The sequence below is a fragment of the Macaca thibetana genome, chromosome 5 (assembly GCF_024542745.1).
Source record: "Macaca thibetana thibetana isolate TM-01 chromosome 5, ASM2454274v1, whole genome shotgun sequence".
NCBI lineage: Eukaryota > Metazoa > Chordata > Mammalia > Primates > Cercopithecidae > Macaca > Macaca thibetana.
The window spans coordinates 37462053-37476695 of record NC_065582.1 but is presented as its reverse complement, the minus strand read 5'-3'; the positions used below and the strand labels follow the sequence as shown (position 1 = coordinate 37476695).

The 14643-nt window shown below is 33.2% G+C and overlaps 2 protein-coding genes and 1 pseudogene across 10 annotated transcripts in view; 1 reads left to right on the top strand and 2 right to left on the bottom strand.

The window, feature by feature from the left end:
• LOC126954972 (peptidyl-prolyl cis-trans isomerase FKBP1A) overlaps positions 1 to 14643 on the bottom strand; it is a 1061339-nt gene that overhangs the window by 331923 nt on the left and 714773 nt on the right. The window lies entirely within an intron of this gene.
• Positions 1 to 14643, top strand: part of LOC126954384 (uncharacterized) — a 545369-nt pseudogene that overhangs the window by 337475 nt on the left and 193251 nt on the right. The window lies entirely within an intron of this gene.
• Positions 1 to 14643, bottom strand: part of FBXW7 (F-box and WD repeat domain containing 7) — a 209966-nt gene that overhangs the window by 5222 nt on the left and 190101 nt on the right. For all 8 annotated transcript variants that reach the window (XM_050791070.1, XM_050791063.1, XM_050791064.1 and 5 more), the window contains 5 exons: positions 11153 to 11287; positions 5972 to 6095; positions 4137 to 4273; positions 3067 to 3180; positions 1616 to 1797 (listed from right to left, as the gene is read on the bottom strand). In XM_050791070.1, the coding sequence (XP_050647027.1) occupies positions 1616 to 1797; positions 3067 to 3180; positions 4137 to 4273; positions 5972 to 6095; positions 11153 to 11287 (692 nt within the window). The remainder of the gene's footprint in view (positions 1 to 1615; positions 1798 to 3066; positions 3181 to 4136; positions 4274 to 5971; positions 6096 to 11152; positions 11288 to 14643) is intronic.

The window sequence follows — 14643 nt, the reverse complement described above, 5'->3', positions numbered from 1 at the left end:
TTCCAGCACCTCGAGGTTCTGTGGGACTGAGTTTGAAAACCACTGTACTGTATTTTTTTTTAAAAGCAGCAGTAGCTGCCTCTAAATATATACAATAAGATTTTGATTTTAGAAATAAAATGTTAATGTGGGCATGTGTATAAAATGTTAATGGGAGAACTCTAGGTGGTAGTAGTTTAAAGAATTTAAATTTTCTTCTTTATGTTCTTTGCCATTTTCCAAAATTTCAATTATGGATGCATATATTCCCTTGTGATTAGGTAAAAAATTCAATAAAGGTTATACAACAAAACAAGTCAGGATTTGGAATTTAAACAGCTGCAGATTTGTGTTTACACTATACATTCCAGTAAAAATTAACCAGTTTTAGACATGTCCTCAAACACAGGCTGCTTATTCTTTTAATGATTAGATTTATAAATATGCAATAGGCTATAAAAATATTGATATGGATCTTTAAAGATATGTACATCTTTAAAAACAATGGCTATCCCTTAAACATGTGGTTCAACATTAGCGCTACACTCTCCTGAAAACCAGAGCAATATGCAAATACTGTAATCACTTTTGGATTACAAAACAAAGCTGAAAACTCAGGTATCCTTATGTCATTCATTCTGAAGAGATAAAAGAAATACCACAGTTTCCATATTGGAAAAATTAGAAAATTAAAGGGTTGAGATTTAAGTCAGAACACAATGGAACACAATGAAAACATATTACAAATCTGGTGTGAAATCTGCTTAATGTAATGGTTCTTAATATAAGAAGATGCTATAGACAGAATTAAAGGTAAAGACTGCCATTGATTCACTGTAAGGACCTTTCAGAGAGACCTTTTTTGACAAATGAGGCAGAAATCACACTTGTTTAACAGGGGTATGATGAAGATAATAGAAAGATAGGATTTTAATAGGAGGGCTTTACAGGAGGAGATAAAAGTAACAGCAAAGGCACTGAGAAGAAAAAGTCAAGCAATCTAGTTTGGCAGACACCATTTTGAAAACTGGATTGAGGATTTCTTCCTTAATTCGTTAGTCAACAGTAGGCTCACAAAGACTTAAGAACTGGGCAGTGACACTATCATAATTATAAAAGGACTGTATGTCAGCATATAAAATGTAAGATGACCAAGTTAGAAAGTTGTGACACTAGTTCAGAATGAGAGAACAAATTACTCACAGGCCTCAGCTTTTGCCTAGACTTAGAGATAGGGTGGGTGTAAGGTGGGTAGGTAATTTTAAAAGGCTCAGATGCTTGAAGCCTGAATTTGTCCCACTTGCAGAAGTAAGAATATCAAAAAAAGAGAGAGAAAAAATGATTTCTGCTTGAACATGATGAGTCATCAAAGATACAGAACAATAAAAAGGATTAGAGAGTAGAGAGCTTCAAAGAGGAAGCCGACAACACTAACAAATGAAAAAGGAAACTTACAGACAATCCCCAATTTTAAGACAAAACACTATGGCTTTCCTAGAATAGAACCATCTGAAGTCTAATAATTAAATGTAATTTAAGAGCTCATTGTCACTATTTCAGTAACTCTATACAGAAAGGGCCCAAATTCACAAATAATAGAGGAAGAAGTCCCAACCACGATAAGATTTTCCCTTACCTTTTTTCATGAAGATGCATACAACGCACTGTGGAAGTATGCCCATATAAGGTGTGTATACATTCTCCAGTCTCTGCATTCCACACTTTGAGAGTCCGATCGGTAGATCCACTAATGATGATGTTGTCTCTCATTTGTGATGACCATACTCCACCTGTATGTCCCACTAATGTTCTCAGACACTGGAAAAACACTTAAGATGATTACTTTTGGGTAGAAAGGAAAAGTGATTTAAATAAAATTTAATAGCTCATTAAAATTTGGAGTAAAGTTATTTATTCGTTTGGCTCTTCAGACAATATTATTTTACACATCCGTATAAAATGATCCCATCACTATTTATAGTTTTGTTTATTCAAAGCATTATAAATTTATATAAGCACAAGCAATTGAAGAACATGTAGAAAGCAAACATATGATATAAAATATGATATAATAAAAAGGAAACATGATATGAAAGCAATTATGATAGCTCTGGTCTCTTTGATGAAAAAATACTGAAATTGCAACTGGGTTTCTTCCATGGGAATAGATTCAATGAAAGTATGCCAACAGTATTGGGTGTGGCTACATACCACATTTCATCTGAATCTGCCCCAGGGCAGTAGTTAGGAGCCAGTGAAGCTACTTCTAGACAAGTAAAGACAGACATTAAGGCCCTGAAATAAATCCCAAACTAATATTACACTATGGAAATATAAAGCTGCTTTAAAAAATTTTAACATCTGACTTGGCGTATTTATAAGATACTTGCCAAGAAGCACCATGGTAAAAGACATTTTAAAAGACATGGATTTTTTTTTTTGTTTTCATACTCTCTTCTGTTATTTTTTAGGTGGCAATTACTTAATTCATGAAAATATTCTCTACTGGACAGATACAAATAAATATTTGCTAGAGAATCATTAAGGTATGATATGGTACACGGTCAAGCTGATTGCTTGGGCTACTTTTTTCTTCAAACTTACATTTAAATGCCTAGTCCACTCTCATCTCACAAGGGTTTGAGATAAGTATAAATTAACATGATTTATTAAGTTCTAAACTATAGGTAGGTTATCAACAAAGCAGTTCATAAGGAAAAATAAATACCCCTCAACCATACTTTTGAAAAACATTACAAAGTAATGAGGTATAACTTAGACAGTAAATAAAAGTGGGGAAAAATTGAGCCAAGAAAAATATAAAGCACCCTTGAAAATGTTAAAATATCTGTCACAAACTATGTAAATGAAAAAAAATTAATGAAACCTCTATCATGAGAAACATCATTATCCTCATGCCATTGATTTTCATAAATATGGGGGAAAAAGCTAAGTTACGAGCTCTGATATTTGCTATCCCAATAATTGAGAATCAAGAATGAATTCTGATTTTCTTTTTTCCAGTTGCTACTTGCAATGCTATACACAAAATTGTGACTTTGTGAAGTGTAGGAAGAGTAAACTTACTTTGCCCGTGACTGCTGACCAAACTTTTAGAGTGTTGTCATCAGAACCACTAACTATTCGGTTACCACAAAACTGTAAGCATGTGATCACATGATCATCATGTCCTTTCAGCACCTATAAGATAGATGTACAGATTAGAAATATGTTAATTAAATTATGTTCTTTAAAACACTGGTGAAGAGAAAAATGAAGGCACAAACAGGAACAGTAATTTGTAGTCTATCTCTAGAATTATAATTTATATAAAATATAAAGCATTATTTTTCCTGGCTGACGAATTCAGAATTAAACATTTTATTGTTTCCATAGTCTATTATTTATACTCAAAACATCAACTATTAAAGTTTTACTGCATCAAGACCTCATGAAGATACATTGGTTCGAACACCAATGTATTTGACAATAATCTATTTTATCTGTTCAAACCAGAAGAATATGCCTCTAATTTTTACAACTTTGACACACAAGAACAAAATACGCATCTATTAACCACAAAGAGTAACAATTATTAGCATTCTCAAAACAAAAAAAATCTATAACATATACATATTAGTATCACAATGTCTCCCCAAACTGTTTTTTTCCAGTTGTAAAAATATGCTCAATAATTTAAAGTGTTCTTAACATTCTTTATATATTTGAAACGTTTTAATACAGAAAACCAGAATTATGCTTCAATTTATAAAAATAAGACACACGAAAGCCACCAATACCAAAACACAGACACTCCTCAAAAAATCATGTTTGGACTATGTGATCAGAGAAGGCAGCAAATTCTCAGGTAGAATGTGTATGACACAGTACAATTCAACAGGATATTGAGAGATTTTCATTTAAGTAAGATAAAAAGATACTCAATTTAACTTATCTTTTGTTCAAGCACAATTAGTTGTCAGATTAATTAGCAATAAAAGAATACTGTCAGTAATACTTTCAGTTATTTTAAAATATATGGTTTTCTTTCCACAGAAGAGAAGTGTCAAATTATACAGTTTGCCAAGAAGTGAAAGAGTACACTAGGTACTAACACTGATTAATGGTTTCTGTTACACTGTGCAGAGTTCAGTTACCTTAGGAGATTTGAGTTCTCCTCGCCTCCAGTTAGTATCAATTCTGTGCTGTCTGATGTATGCACTTTTCCATGGACTGTGTATGAAACCTGGTTTTATTACTTTTCTTCTCTTGATGTGCAACGGTTCATCAATCCCTGAAGTGTTAGAGGTCAAGAGTAAATTGCCTTCACCAACAATAACAATCATACATTTTATAAAGTATTCCATCTTTCTCTCTGCTCGAAACCACTGAAATGTAAGACATTGTCCAATTTCTAATACTGTTATCACAGTATATAGCAATAATGTAAAGTTTGCACTTTATATGGCATATTTTTGTATTCACTATTTCATTTCTCAAAATGATTCTAAAAGATGCTGGTGAAGATGTGAGGAAATTGGAATGCTTGTGCAAATGGTGCAGCTGCTGTGGAAAATAGTCTGGTGGTTCCCCAAAACAAACACAGAATTAACATATGATCTAGCAATTCCATTTCTGGATACATAAGCAAAACAATTAAAGGCAGAGCCTTAAACAGTTATCTGTACACCTATGTTCATAGCAGGATGACTCATAATAACTAAAAGGTGCAAGCAATCCAAGGGCCCATCGACAGATGGATAAACAAAATGTAGCATTAGATACATATACACAATGGAATAAAGGAAATTCTGACACATGCTATGACATGGATGAACCTTGAAGACATTACACTAAGTGAAATAAGCTGATTACAAAAGGAAAAATATTGTATGATTTCACTTATATGAGGTAGCTAGAGTAGTCAAACTCATAGAGACAGAAAGTAAAAGGGTGGTTGCCAGAGGCTGTGGAGAGGAATAATGGGGAGTTATAACAGGGGGCATGGAGTTTCATGTGAGGAAGATGAAGTTCTGAACACAGATGATAGTGATAGTTGCAGAACAACGTGAATGTACTTAATGCCACTGAAATGTACATATAAAAATGGTTAAATTGATAAACTACATATATGTTATTACAATTTTTAAAAGATCATTAAAAAAATGATTATATGGGAGAAGGGAAGGCAGAGATTAATCCCACTTTATGTATACAGATACTTAAGAAGGAAGATTTCACTGATTAATCCAAGTCCTACAGAGGTGAAAAGCAGGATGAGAAACCAAGTACCCTGGATCTTTACCTCAAACCTTTATTAACTGGACTAACCATCAATGCTTCCCACTTGACTATAACCACCATGAACGGAATGATCACCTATAGAGTACCTGCATCATGCTCTATGATTCTTTCTAAAAAAAGTTTGCTTCTGAGGCACATAATACTTTTATATTTTTTCAAAAATATTTTTCTGGATGTCTGCTGGGGAAAACAACAATAAAAACAACAAAACAGCTCTCCCAATACAAAGGATAACTATTCCTCTACTAAGGAAAAAAATAGGTTTCAAGAACATAAGCTCCATGACAGAAAGAGAACTTCAGTTCACTGCTATATCCCCCACCTTGAAGAAATGTCTGGCTCATAGGAGGTGTTCAATAAACATTTATGAAAAGAATTAATTAATACTAAATATTTGGATATTTAATTGGAAATGTAATTTTGGGGTTTCCTTTAAATCATCCACATCTTGACTTTTTCATTGTTTATTAATTCTACTAGTGATAGGAAGCAAATCAGATATATTTGCTATTAGTTATATTGCTTGTTAAAGGGGTTAGCTGTAAGATTTGGCTCATTTCAATGTGTAGAATAATCTGTGGATTTTATTATAAGTAGGTGAATATTATTTTTATTTTTTCTACTTGTTTTCAGAATCACTCTGCTTTTCAAAGTATAAACATATTCTCTGTGCAATTTTGAACCTTACCCTCTTCTTTGCATTTCTCTCTCCAGAGAAGGTTGTCTTCAGCCAAAATTCTCCAATAGCGACATGTCTGAGCCGCTTGTAGCAGGTCTTTGGGTTCCAGGAATGAAAGCACATAGAGTGCCAACTAAGAAAAAAATGCATAGTATAATACCCATATTTAAATAAATATATATATTATATAAGTTAATTATTCTCCACAGGATGAGATACTTGATAAATATAATTCTGCACTCTGATTTTTAAAATTATGAAAGGCAGTAACTTCAGTCCTAACAAATATATACCAGATAAAAAACACACACACACCTTATGGTTTTTATGAACTTCACTCTACTCTTTACCTCTTCGGGGACTACTGATTAAAGCTCTCTGTCTCTGCTCTTGCCTTGCTCTGTGAGCCTCAACTTAATAATTCTTTTTTAAAAAAATGTTATTAGTTGTTTAACTTTGTTCTCTATCCTACTACAATGTAAATTCACTGAAGACAGGACCTAAATGCTTGCCTGACAGACAAGAAATAATTTTTATATATTCTGTGTGGCATGACTTCAGATCATTTCTGATTGATATATATCATAATTAACAGTCTTCAAATCAAAGTGTTTATTATCATAATGAACTTTTGAAACACTTACATCCTTGACTGTAAATGACAAAGGGGGACAATTATTAAACCATTCCATAGACATATAAAAGTAATTGAGTTCTAATTACTTTACATTACTTATAAGGATCTTCTTGATGGGCCACACAGAGTTGTATATTTGAGCTAACTCTTTGGTATACCACTGATTAAAAAATTTTGTTTATAATACTTGTAAACTATTAATTTTTTTCAGTGTGTCAGTTCAAATAAAGAGGAAAAATAAAGAGGAAAAAAAGGGGAATTATAGCCTCTGACTGTTTATTCAAATAGCCTCACATATCACATAAAATTTTAAATTATGATACAAGGAAAACCATTTAAATAGAGCAATTAAGTTCAGTTTTCACAAGAACTAAATGACAAGAACTAAAACAAATTATCCATTAAAGGGTCAAGGGTCATATAGGGAGTAAAAGCACAATTTTAATTATTTTTGATGCTAAATATAAATTATATAATATAAATTATGCTTTCCCAATGACTTTACATATATAAGGAGTTCATCATGGGCTGGTGTGGTGGCTCACTCCTGTAATACCAGCACTTTGGGAGGCCGTGGTGGGTGGATCACTCGAGGCCAGAAGTTCGACACCAGCTTGGCCAATGTGGTGAAACCCCATCTCTCCTAAAAATACAAAAATTTGCCAGGTGTGGTGGTGCACACTTATAATCCCAGCTACTCAGGAGGCTGAGGCACAAGAATCACTTGAATCCGGCAGGTGGAGGTTGCAGTGAGTCAAGATCACGTCGCTGCACTCCAGCCTGGGTGACAGAGCAAGATTCTGTCTCAACAACAACAGCAAAAACTTACCATTAATTACATATTTACTATGTATTTGTTGAATATTATATATTCAGTATACTCAGTAAATACTGTGTATACAAAATACTCCAACCAGCCGGTATTCAGTTTACTACTACTACTGATGAATGATAGTGAAAAACTTTTTGTGAAATAATTACTTTTGGTATATCAGAGAAGACCAGTATTATGCAGAGAAGCTGAGTCGTTTAAAATAAAAAGGTATAACTATATTCAACAATACTCACACATATGTAATCTCAATATTGTACTTAACGGATACTCCAAAAGCCACTTAATTTGGGAATTAGCAATCAATCAAAGCCTAAGCAAGTTCACTTTGTGTCAGTATAGCAGTAATGTGATGTTACCATTATTAGTCTGTGTGTAATTGTAATTTAACATAGAAGTTATCAGGCACAAAAATATTTGTGCAAAAGAGATGCTAATTAATGACCAAGATATTTATCTAAAAACAGAAAAAGTCTATTCTTTTCTTTGCTTTAGTTACCTAACTAAAGTAGAAATCAGGTAATATATAGAAATAGTCAATGGATCTTAAAGACTAGGAAACAACAAATCCAGAATAGCTTAGATTTCAAAAGTATATCCCCAAATCACCAGGTAAAATTTCCAGCATTAATAGCGATTATGAGATCATCTAGTCCAGTGCATTAAAGAGAAACATAAAGAAATACTAAGGCGCTAAAGAAAGTTGAAGTGCTAACTCTATAGGTTACTGGCACACCTTCCTTAAAAGTAGTGAAGACCCTAACTCAACCAAGAACTTCAACTTATTAAATGTTTGCCTATTTACATCTAGCCAGTTCCATCAAAACATCTAAGCAATACACAAAATACACAAAGCAAAACAAAAGAAAATACAAATTAAAAAATCAGAAAAGAAGGTTAAACTAGAGAAAAAGTAGAGCACAAATATGCTGTCAACAAGGTATGTCTTACAAGGTTTTGAATTAAACTGCCAGGCCAAAAAGAAAATAGCAATTAGTTGCATGATTCTTACTATGTATTATGAGGGAGTATACCAGTTCCCTCAAAGGAAGCAAGGTTTTGTCATGTAGGGCTCTGAAATGGACTGAATGTCTATATTCCCTCAAATTCATGTTGAAATCCTAACCCTCAATGTAGGAAGTGAGGTGTCTGGAAAATAATTAGGTCACAAGGTTGGAGTCCTCATGAATGGAATTAGTACTCTCATAAAAGGGACATCCGCCCCTATGCCCACCCCCACCCCCCCCAAAAATTAACCAAGTGCGGTGGCACATGCCTGTAGTCCTAGCTACTCAAGAGGCTAAGGTAGGAGAATCGTTTGAGCCTAGGAGTTTGAGGCTGCAGTGAGCTATGATCATTCTGCTGCACCCTAGCCTGGGCAACAGAGTGAGACTCTGTCTGTCCCACCACTATGGTAGGGAGTTACGGGTTTCTTATAGCCAAGTCATGCAGTTAATGCAGTTTTCTATTAATTTGTTTTAAAGGTAAAACCCAGATAAGTATTTCTTCCTAAAGACCACTTCTGCCAGAGAAAAGCTCTTGAATTGAAACCTATTTCAGATAATTATCTTTTCCTTGTCCAACTCTGTAAGAATTGCTATTTTTTATTTTTCTCTATAACCTATATAAAAGACAACCACGTTGTACATAGAAGGTAGCCAGTATTTTCCCAGATTTGCTGTATTTCAGTGGATTAAACTAGTCAAGGAAAAAAAATTTTTTTTTAATGTTGGCTAATCCTCTATTAAGAATTTCAGGTTTTGCTCTAGATCACCTACTATAAGATTATTATTTTCCTGGTATTCACTTATAAAATAAAGACAATGTTATTCATCACAACCCTCCCATGTGAAACTAGTGAGACTTTTGTCAAGCTTTTTGAGATTAGTAAGTAAATGTTTGTAAATAGTTTTGATATGTCCAAAGGAATTATAAGAAAAATAAGTCCATTTCCTGACAAGAAGGTAATAATGTTTTAAATAATAATACTTTGTTTCTGAGAAGATATTTTCTATACCATTATTTGTCCACATAGACAAGCATTTTTCAAAACAGGAAATGTTTTTCCTGGTAGTTGAAAATAAGAGGGAAACACAGATGATATGCTAAACCAAGGCTCTCCCTTAGTCTCCCATCTAATTTCACTTCTTTTTCCCCAGGCAATCCTTAAAAGAACACTTAAACCGAAAGAATCTTTATTGGATTTACCCTGGTTATTGATTATTTGTTTTTAATTCTTAGATTTTTCAAAATACTTTCATATTCTGATCTTAAACCACATTTTGCGTGTTAAGAAGTTATTATGGAAATTCAAATAAAGCAAAACAAACCAAAAACCTCACCATTATTAGAAATAAGAGAAAAAAATGAAATGAGAAAGTCTGCCTTTTAACCAAAATGATACCCTCTAAAATACGGAGGATATCACTAAGAAAACTACGGAGAATATATCAAAGGTGAAGACAATCACTTTCAGTCAAATACTTATGTAAGTGTTTCCTATTATTAATGCCCTTCTGGAAGCAAAGAGAGCTGATGTCACTTTCATAAGCTAAATCTATTCAAAGGATTCAGTTTTAGAACGAGTTAGCAAAACTAAAAATTTTCTTCTGGGCCAATGTCATTTTTAAAAAGCACTCAGTAGAAAACGCATTTCAGGAAGAAGAGATTTTCTATACTTTGCTCTTTGCTGGTTCCATGCATTAAATATGACACAACTATTTTATTCATATCCAACATGCAATTCTAATTGGGACTACCTTTAATATCATTAGGATATTTAGAATGATAATCTTAAAAAATGACTCCGTTTCTGTTCAAATTCGAAGTTTCAGGATAATTTGAAATGGTATATTAGTATTTTATATTGTATTCTTAGCTGATATATAACTAGTGGCATACACACATGACTTACGAAAATATAAATCATGGTGATGCTGATTATTTAATGTTATATTATTTCTGTTCACTGACAAAATAAAATTACTAGGTCTATAATATCAATAAAGGAACTGTATCTAAACTATGCCTTATTTATAGTTATGAATGCCCATATAATAGCTATGAATGCCCATATAATCAGTCTATAATAGTTTCAGCTTACATAAAAATATAAAAAGAAATAGGCATAAATAATTCCCAAAGAAGTGCTTTTAGCATATAATTAGTATGGGATATCTGTATTTGTGTAATGGAGATGGGGAGGAGAATGATTAGAAAAATATACACACGTGAAATTATAATATTTGTATTTAAAATAATTACACGATGTAAGTACCAGAGAAAAACTATTGGTCTTGAAGGGACTTAAGATATACAATAAAATAAGAGAAAAAATATTGCTATTTTAATAAGGTCAGAATTTTAAAAAATCTACTATAATGAATATACCAAGATAACTAAAGGCTGGGCTTCAAATAACCCGGCAAAAAAATATTGGTAAATAAATAATCAAATTAGTGAAACTCAATAGTTACTTTCATATATATGACTTATTCAAGTAGTGGAAAAGAGTTACTTAGTCCATATGCATACTTTAATCTGACAATTACATTATTAAGTCATGGCAATGTATCAATTTACAGCCCTCTTTACCACTAATTAAGAGTGTCAAACTGACAATACTGAATACAATAATTAGCATGACAATGTTTAAAGGTGGTAGCTGTTGAGTTATATATTCAAATAACACCCAATGAAGAATGTAATTGATAATCTTTACCTCTTTAGGGAGCAATGAAATGAAGTCTCGTTGAAACTGGGGTTCTATCACTTGCATCATATGTTTTACTTGTGTTGGTTCACAACTATCAATGAGTTCATCTAAAGCAAGCAATTTCTCTGGTCCGCTCCAGCTCTATCAAAGAGAATTAGAAATTTTTATTGTGTTAACAGATGTCCCAAATTATAGGCTTATAAAGGAAAACTCACATCTACACACAAACATAGTTGAACAAGGTAGAATTGTATAAAAAGTGGCTCCTTACAGTGACATTTTTTCCACAAGGCATTGAAGAATGCATTTAATTTCATCGCTTACCAACCACTTTCATTTTGTAAAAGGTTTAAAAAAAAATCATGTTTGACAGAAAAATAGTTTTTCATTACATTATTATAATAGTTATATGTTCATCTACCACCAAGTCACTAATTGAGAAGCCAAAATTTTATTCCAGAAACATCATTTTGGGTTACTGAGTAAATAATAGAAAATTTTGACAATTTTGAGCACCATAAAATTAGATGGTTTTAATAAGGCATCATCTGAAGGGAGACGAGCAACATCATTCAGAGAAAAATCAGTAACTCGATATATTACACATTTGACAAGTGTCTTCCACAAATTAAACAGGCTTTGATTTGTTATGTGAAAACAAATACACAATAGAAAATTGAATAAACAATAAAAACAATAAACAATAGAAAATAGTAGCTGATAGTGGTAAAATTAGAATATAAACAAAGGCCAAAAGCGGGTAAGAAAGAGATACACTATAAAAACACAAAAACACACAATTATGCTTCAGAAATAAGAGTTCCTTTAAATGACATCAGGGGATCATCTTAAAACATTATTATTTTCCCCCCAGTGAAGAACACCTGCACAGAAAAGCCATGGTTCTTAAAAGGAAAAACTAAAATGCCATGTGAATAATTCAAAATGTTACAATTTCACACATTTAATTAACCTCATAATACTTAAATGAAAGAACATTCTTAAGCAGGCCTTTCTTTCTGCAAGTTTATACTGATTTAAGTACCATTGTAAGAATTATTGTGTCCACTTCAGAAGTGGGTGAATACAGAATAGGTGAAGTTTTCAGCTAAAAAGATCTGGATTTTGCCATTCCATTTCTTGTCCAAACAAGAAAACTTGATCCAAGACATGAAATATGTAATAACTGACAAGAGATACACTAAGGATATGAGGAGCTGTATTTGGAATACTTTTTATTTACCTCTGTGGAATCTACAATGAACTTCTTCTCATCTTTCTTATCATAAAGTATGTGTTAAATTGGCAATACCATAAAACATTTCAATGGTATTTATTTCCACAGTATATTCCATATTACCACCTAATGTTAAGGAAATACTGGTTCCAACCAGTTGTGTCCCTTCCTTTTGCTTCTACAAATACATGTATCCAGAACATTCACCCTGAGTCTTACTTTGTACCTTTTCTGGTCAGGGGGAGGACTTATTATACATAGAAATGTAAAATACTCATAAACATGTATATGTATACACGTGACCAATTAAAAGCAGTTAATTTGAAGTTTAATTATCTTGTTTGGTTTCTCTCACATAACTTCAAATACTGGTTTAAACTTACCTCTTTGACATAACTTATAGTGATCAATCTCCACTCATGTCTCTCCATTTGGTATCAACAAAACAAACTCATTAATTTATTGATTCACATCCCTAACAGGATTTGAGGTGGGTTTTGATAAAATGCTATTCCTCTCCATCTACATCACAGACAACGCATGGACACTAGTATAAGGACATGCTCATTTTGAGTGATGGATAACTATGCTGACTTGATTAAAATGTAGCTTTAGGCCAGGTGCGTAGGCTCATTCCCGTAATCCCAGCAGTTTTGGGAGGCAGAGGCAGGAGGATCACTGGAGCTCAGGAATTTGAGACCAGCCTGGCAACATAATGAGACCTTGTCTCCATAAAAAAATAAGAAATCAGCCAGGCATGGTGGAATGCGCCTGTAGTCCCACCTATTTGGGGGGCTGTGGCAGGAGGTCAAGTCTGCAATGAGCTATGATCACGCTACTGCACTCCAGCCTGGGTGACAGGGTGAGACTTTGTCTCAAAAAAAAAAGCTAATATATGAGACATATCTTTTATCAAGGCTTTTGGAGGATAGGGTGTAGAATTAAAGAAGACAGGACAGACGAACAGATGATAAACATCTAATTCAGACTAAGTATCTGAAACTGTGTCAGAAGTTTCCATATATTTAAGAAAAAGTACATGGAAAAAAATCATGCCTGTATAACAAAATATATCTAAGACTCTAAACAATATTTGAAACGATGCATTTTTATTTTAAATAATCTGTAATAAGAATCAAAGACAATTAAAAATGTCTCAATTTAAATTATATATACACTCAGTAGATGTTACTTCGTGTTATTTTATTAAAAAGTATACCACTGATAAAGATGAGTAGCATAAGAAAATGAGACTGTTTCCACTGACCATACATATTCAACAGTTCTATTGGTTAAAATCACATCTCTTTGGTGATTCTAAACAAAGATCTGGACCATAAAAACAGCTTTCCTCTCTCCAGCCTGGAGTCCTTCCTGAACTTCAGACCTATGTATGTTGTTGCTTTTTCAACATCTATTTTTGGATATGTAATTGAAACTTAACATGTCTATGATCTTTCCCTCCAAATCTATACTTCCACAGTCTTCCTCATTTCAGTAAAATAAACTCTATTTTACCAGTTACTCAGGCCAAGAAGTCTTTGGTCATTCCTGACTCCTCCCTCTCTTTTACCATCAGACAATTTTGATCCAAATGAACTCATAGCCTTAAACTTTAAAATATATCCACAATCTGACTATTACTACACTGGATTGAGCTACCGGTATGTCTCACCTACATTACTCCTGTAACTCCCTAAGTGGTCTTCCAGTTTTCTACCTTTGCCTCTTTGTTCTATTCTCCACACTGTACTCGGTGCTACTGTTAAAGTCTTAACCTTCTTAAAACCTTCTAATGGCTTTTCATTTCACCCAAAGTAGAAATCAGTCCTTAGGGTGGCCTACAACATACCAATTTCCCATTACTTTTCCTCTTATTTACTCTGCTCTGCCATACACACTCTTTCTGTGCTGTAAACACTCCAGGCACACTCAGTTTCACAACATCTTTCCTTGCTGTTCCTTGGAACATTGTTTCCCTAGATACCCACATGCCTTGCTTCCTTATTTCCTTCCCTGAGCAACCTTTCTAAAATTGTAACCAGTTCCAAACCCATCCACCTCATCCCCTTCTGACTAGAATGCAGGTTTCCTGAAAAAGGGTTTTTTGTCTGTTTTTTTCACTATTGCATACCACGCCCAAGTAGGGCCTCGCACAGAAAAGGTGCTTAATAAATATTTATTGAATAAATAAATGAGTCCCAAAAGAATCAGGAAATACTATCTCTAGATTAATGCTGTCATCTCAATTTTATCTCTA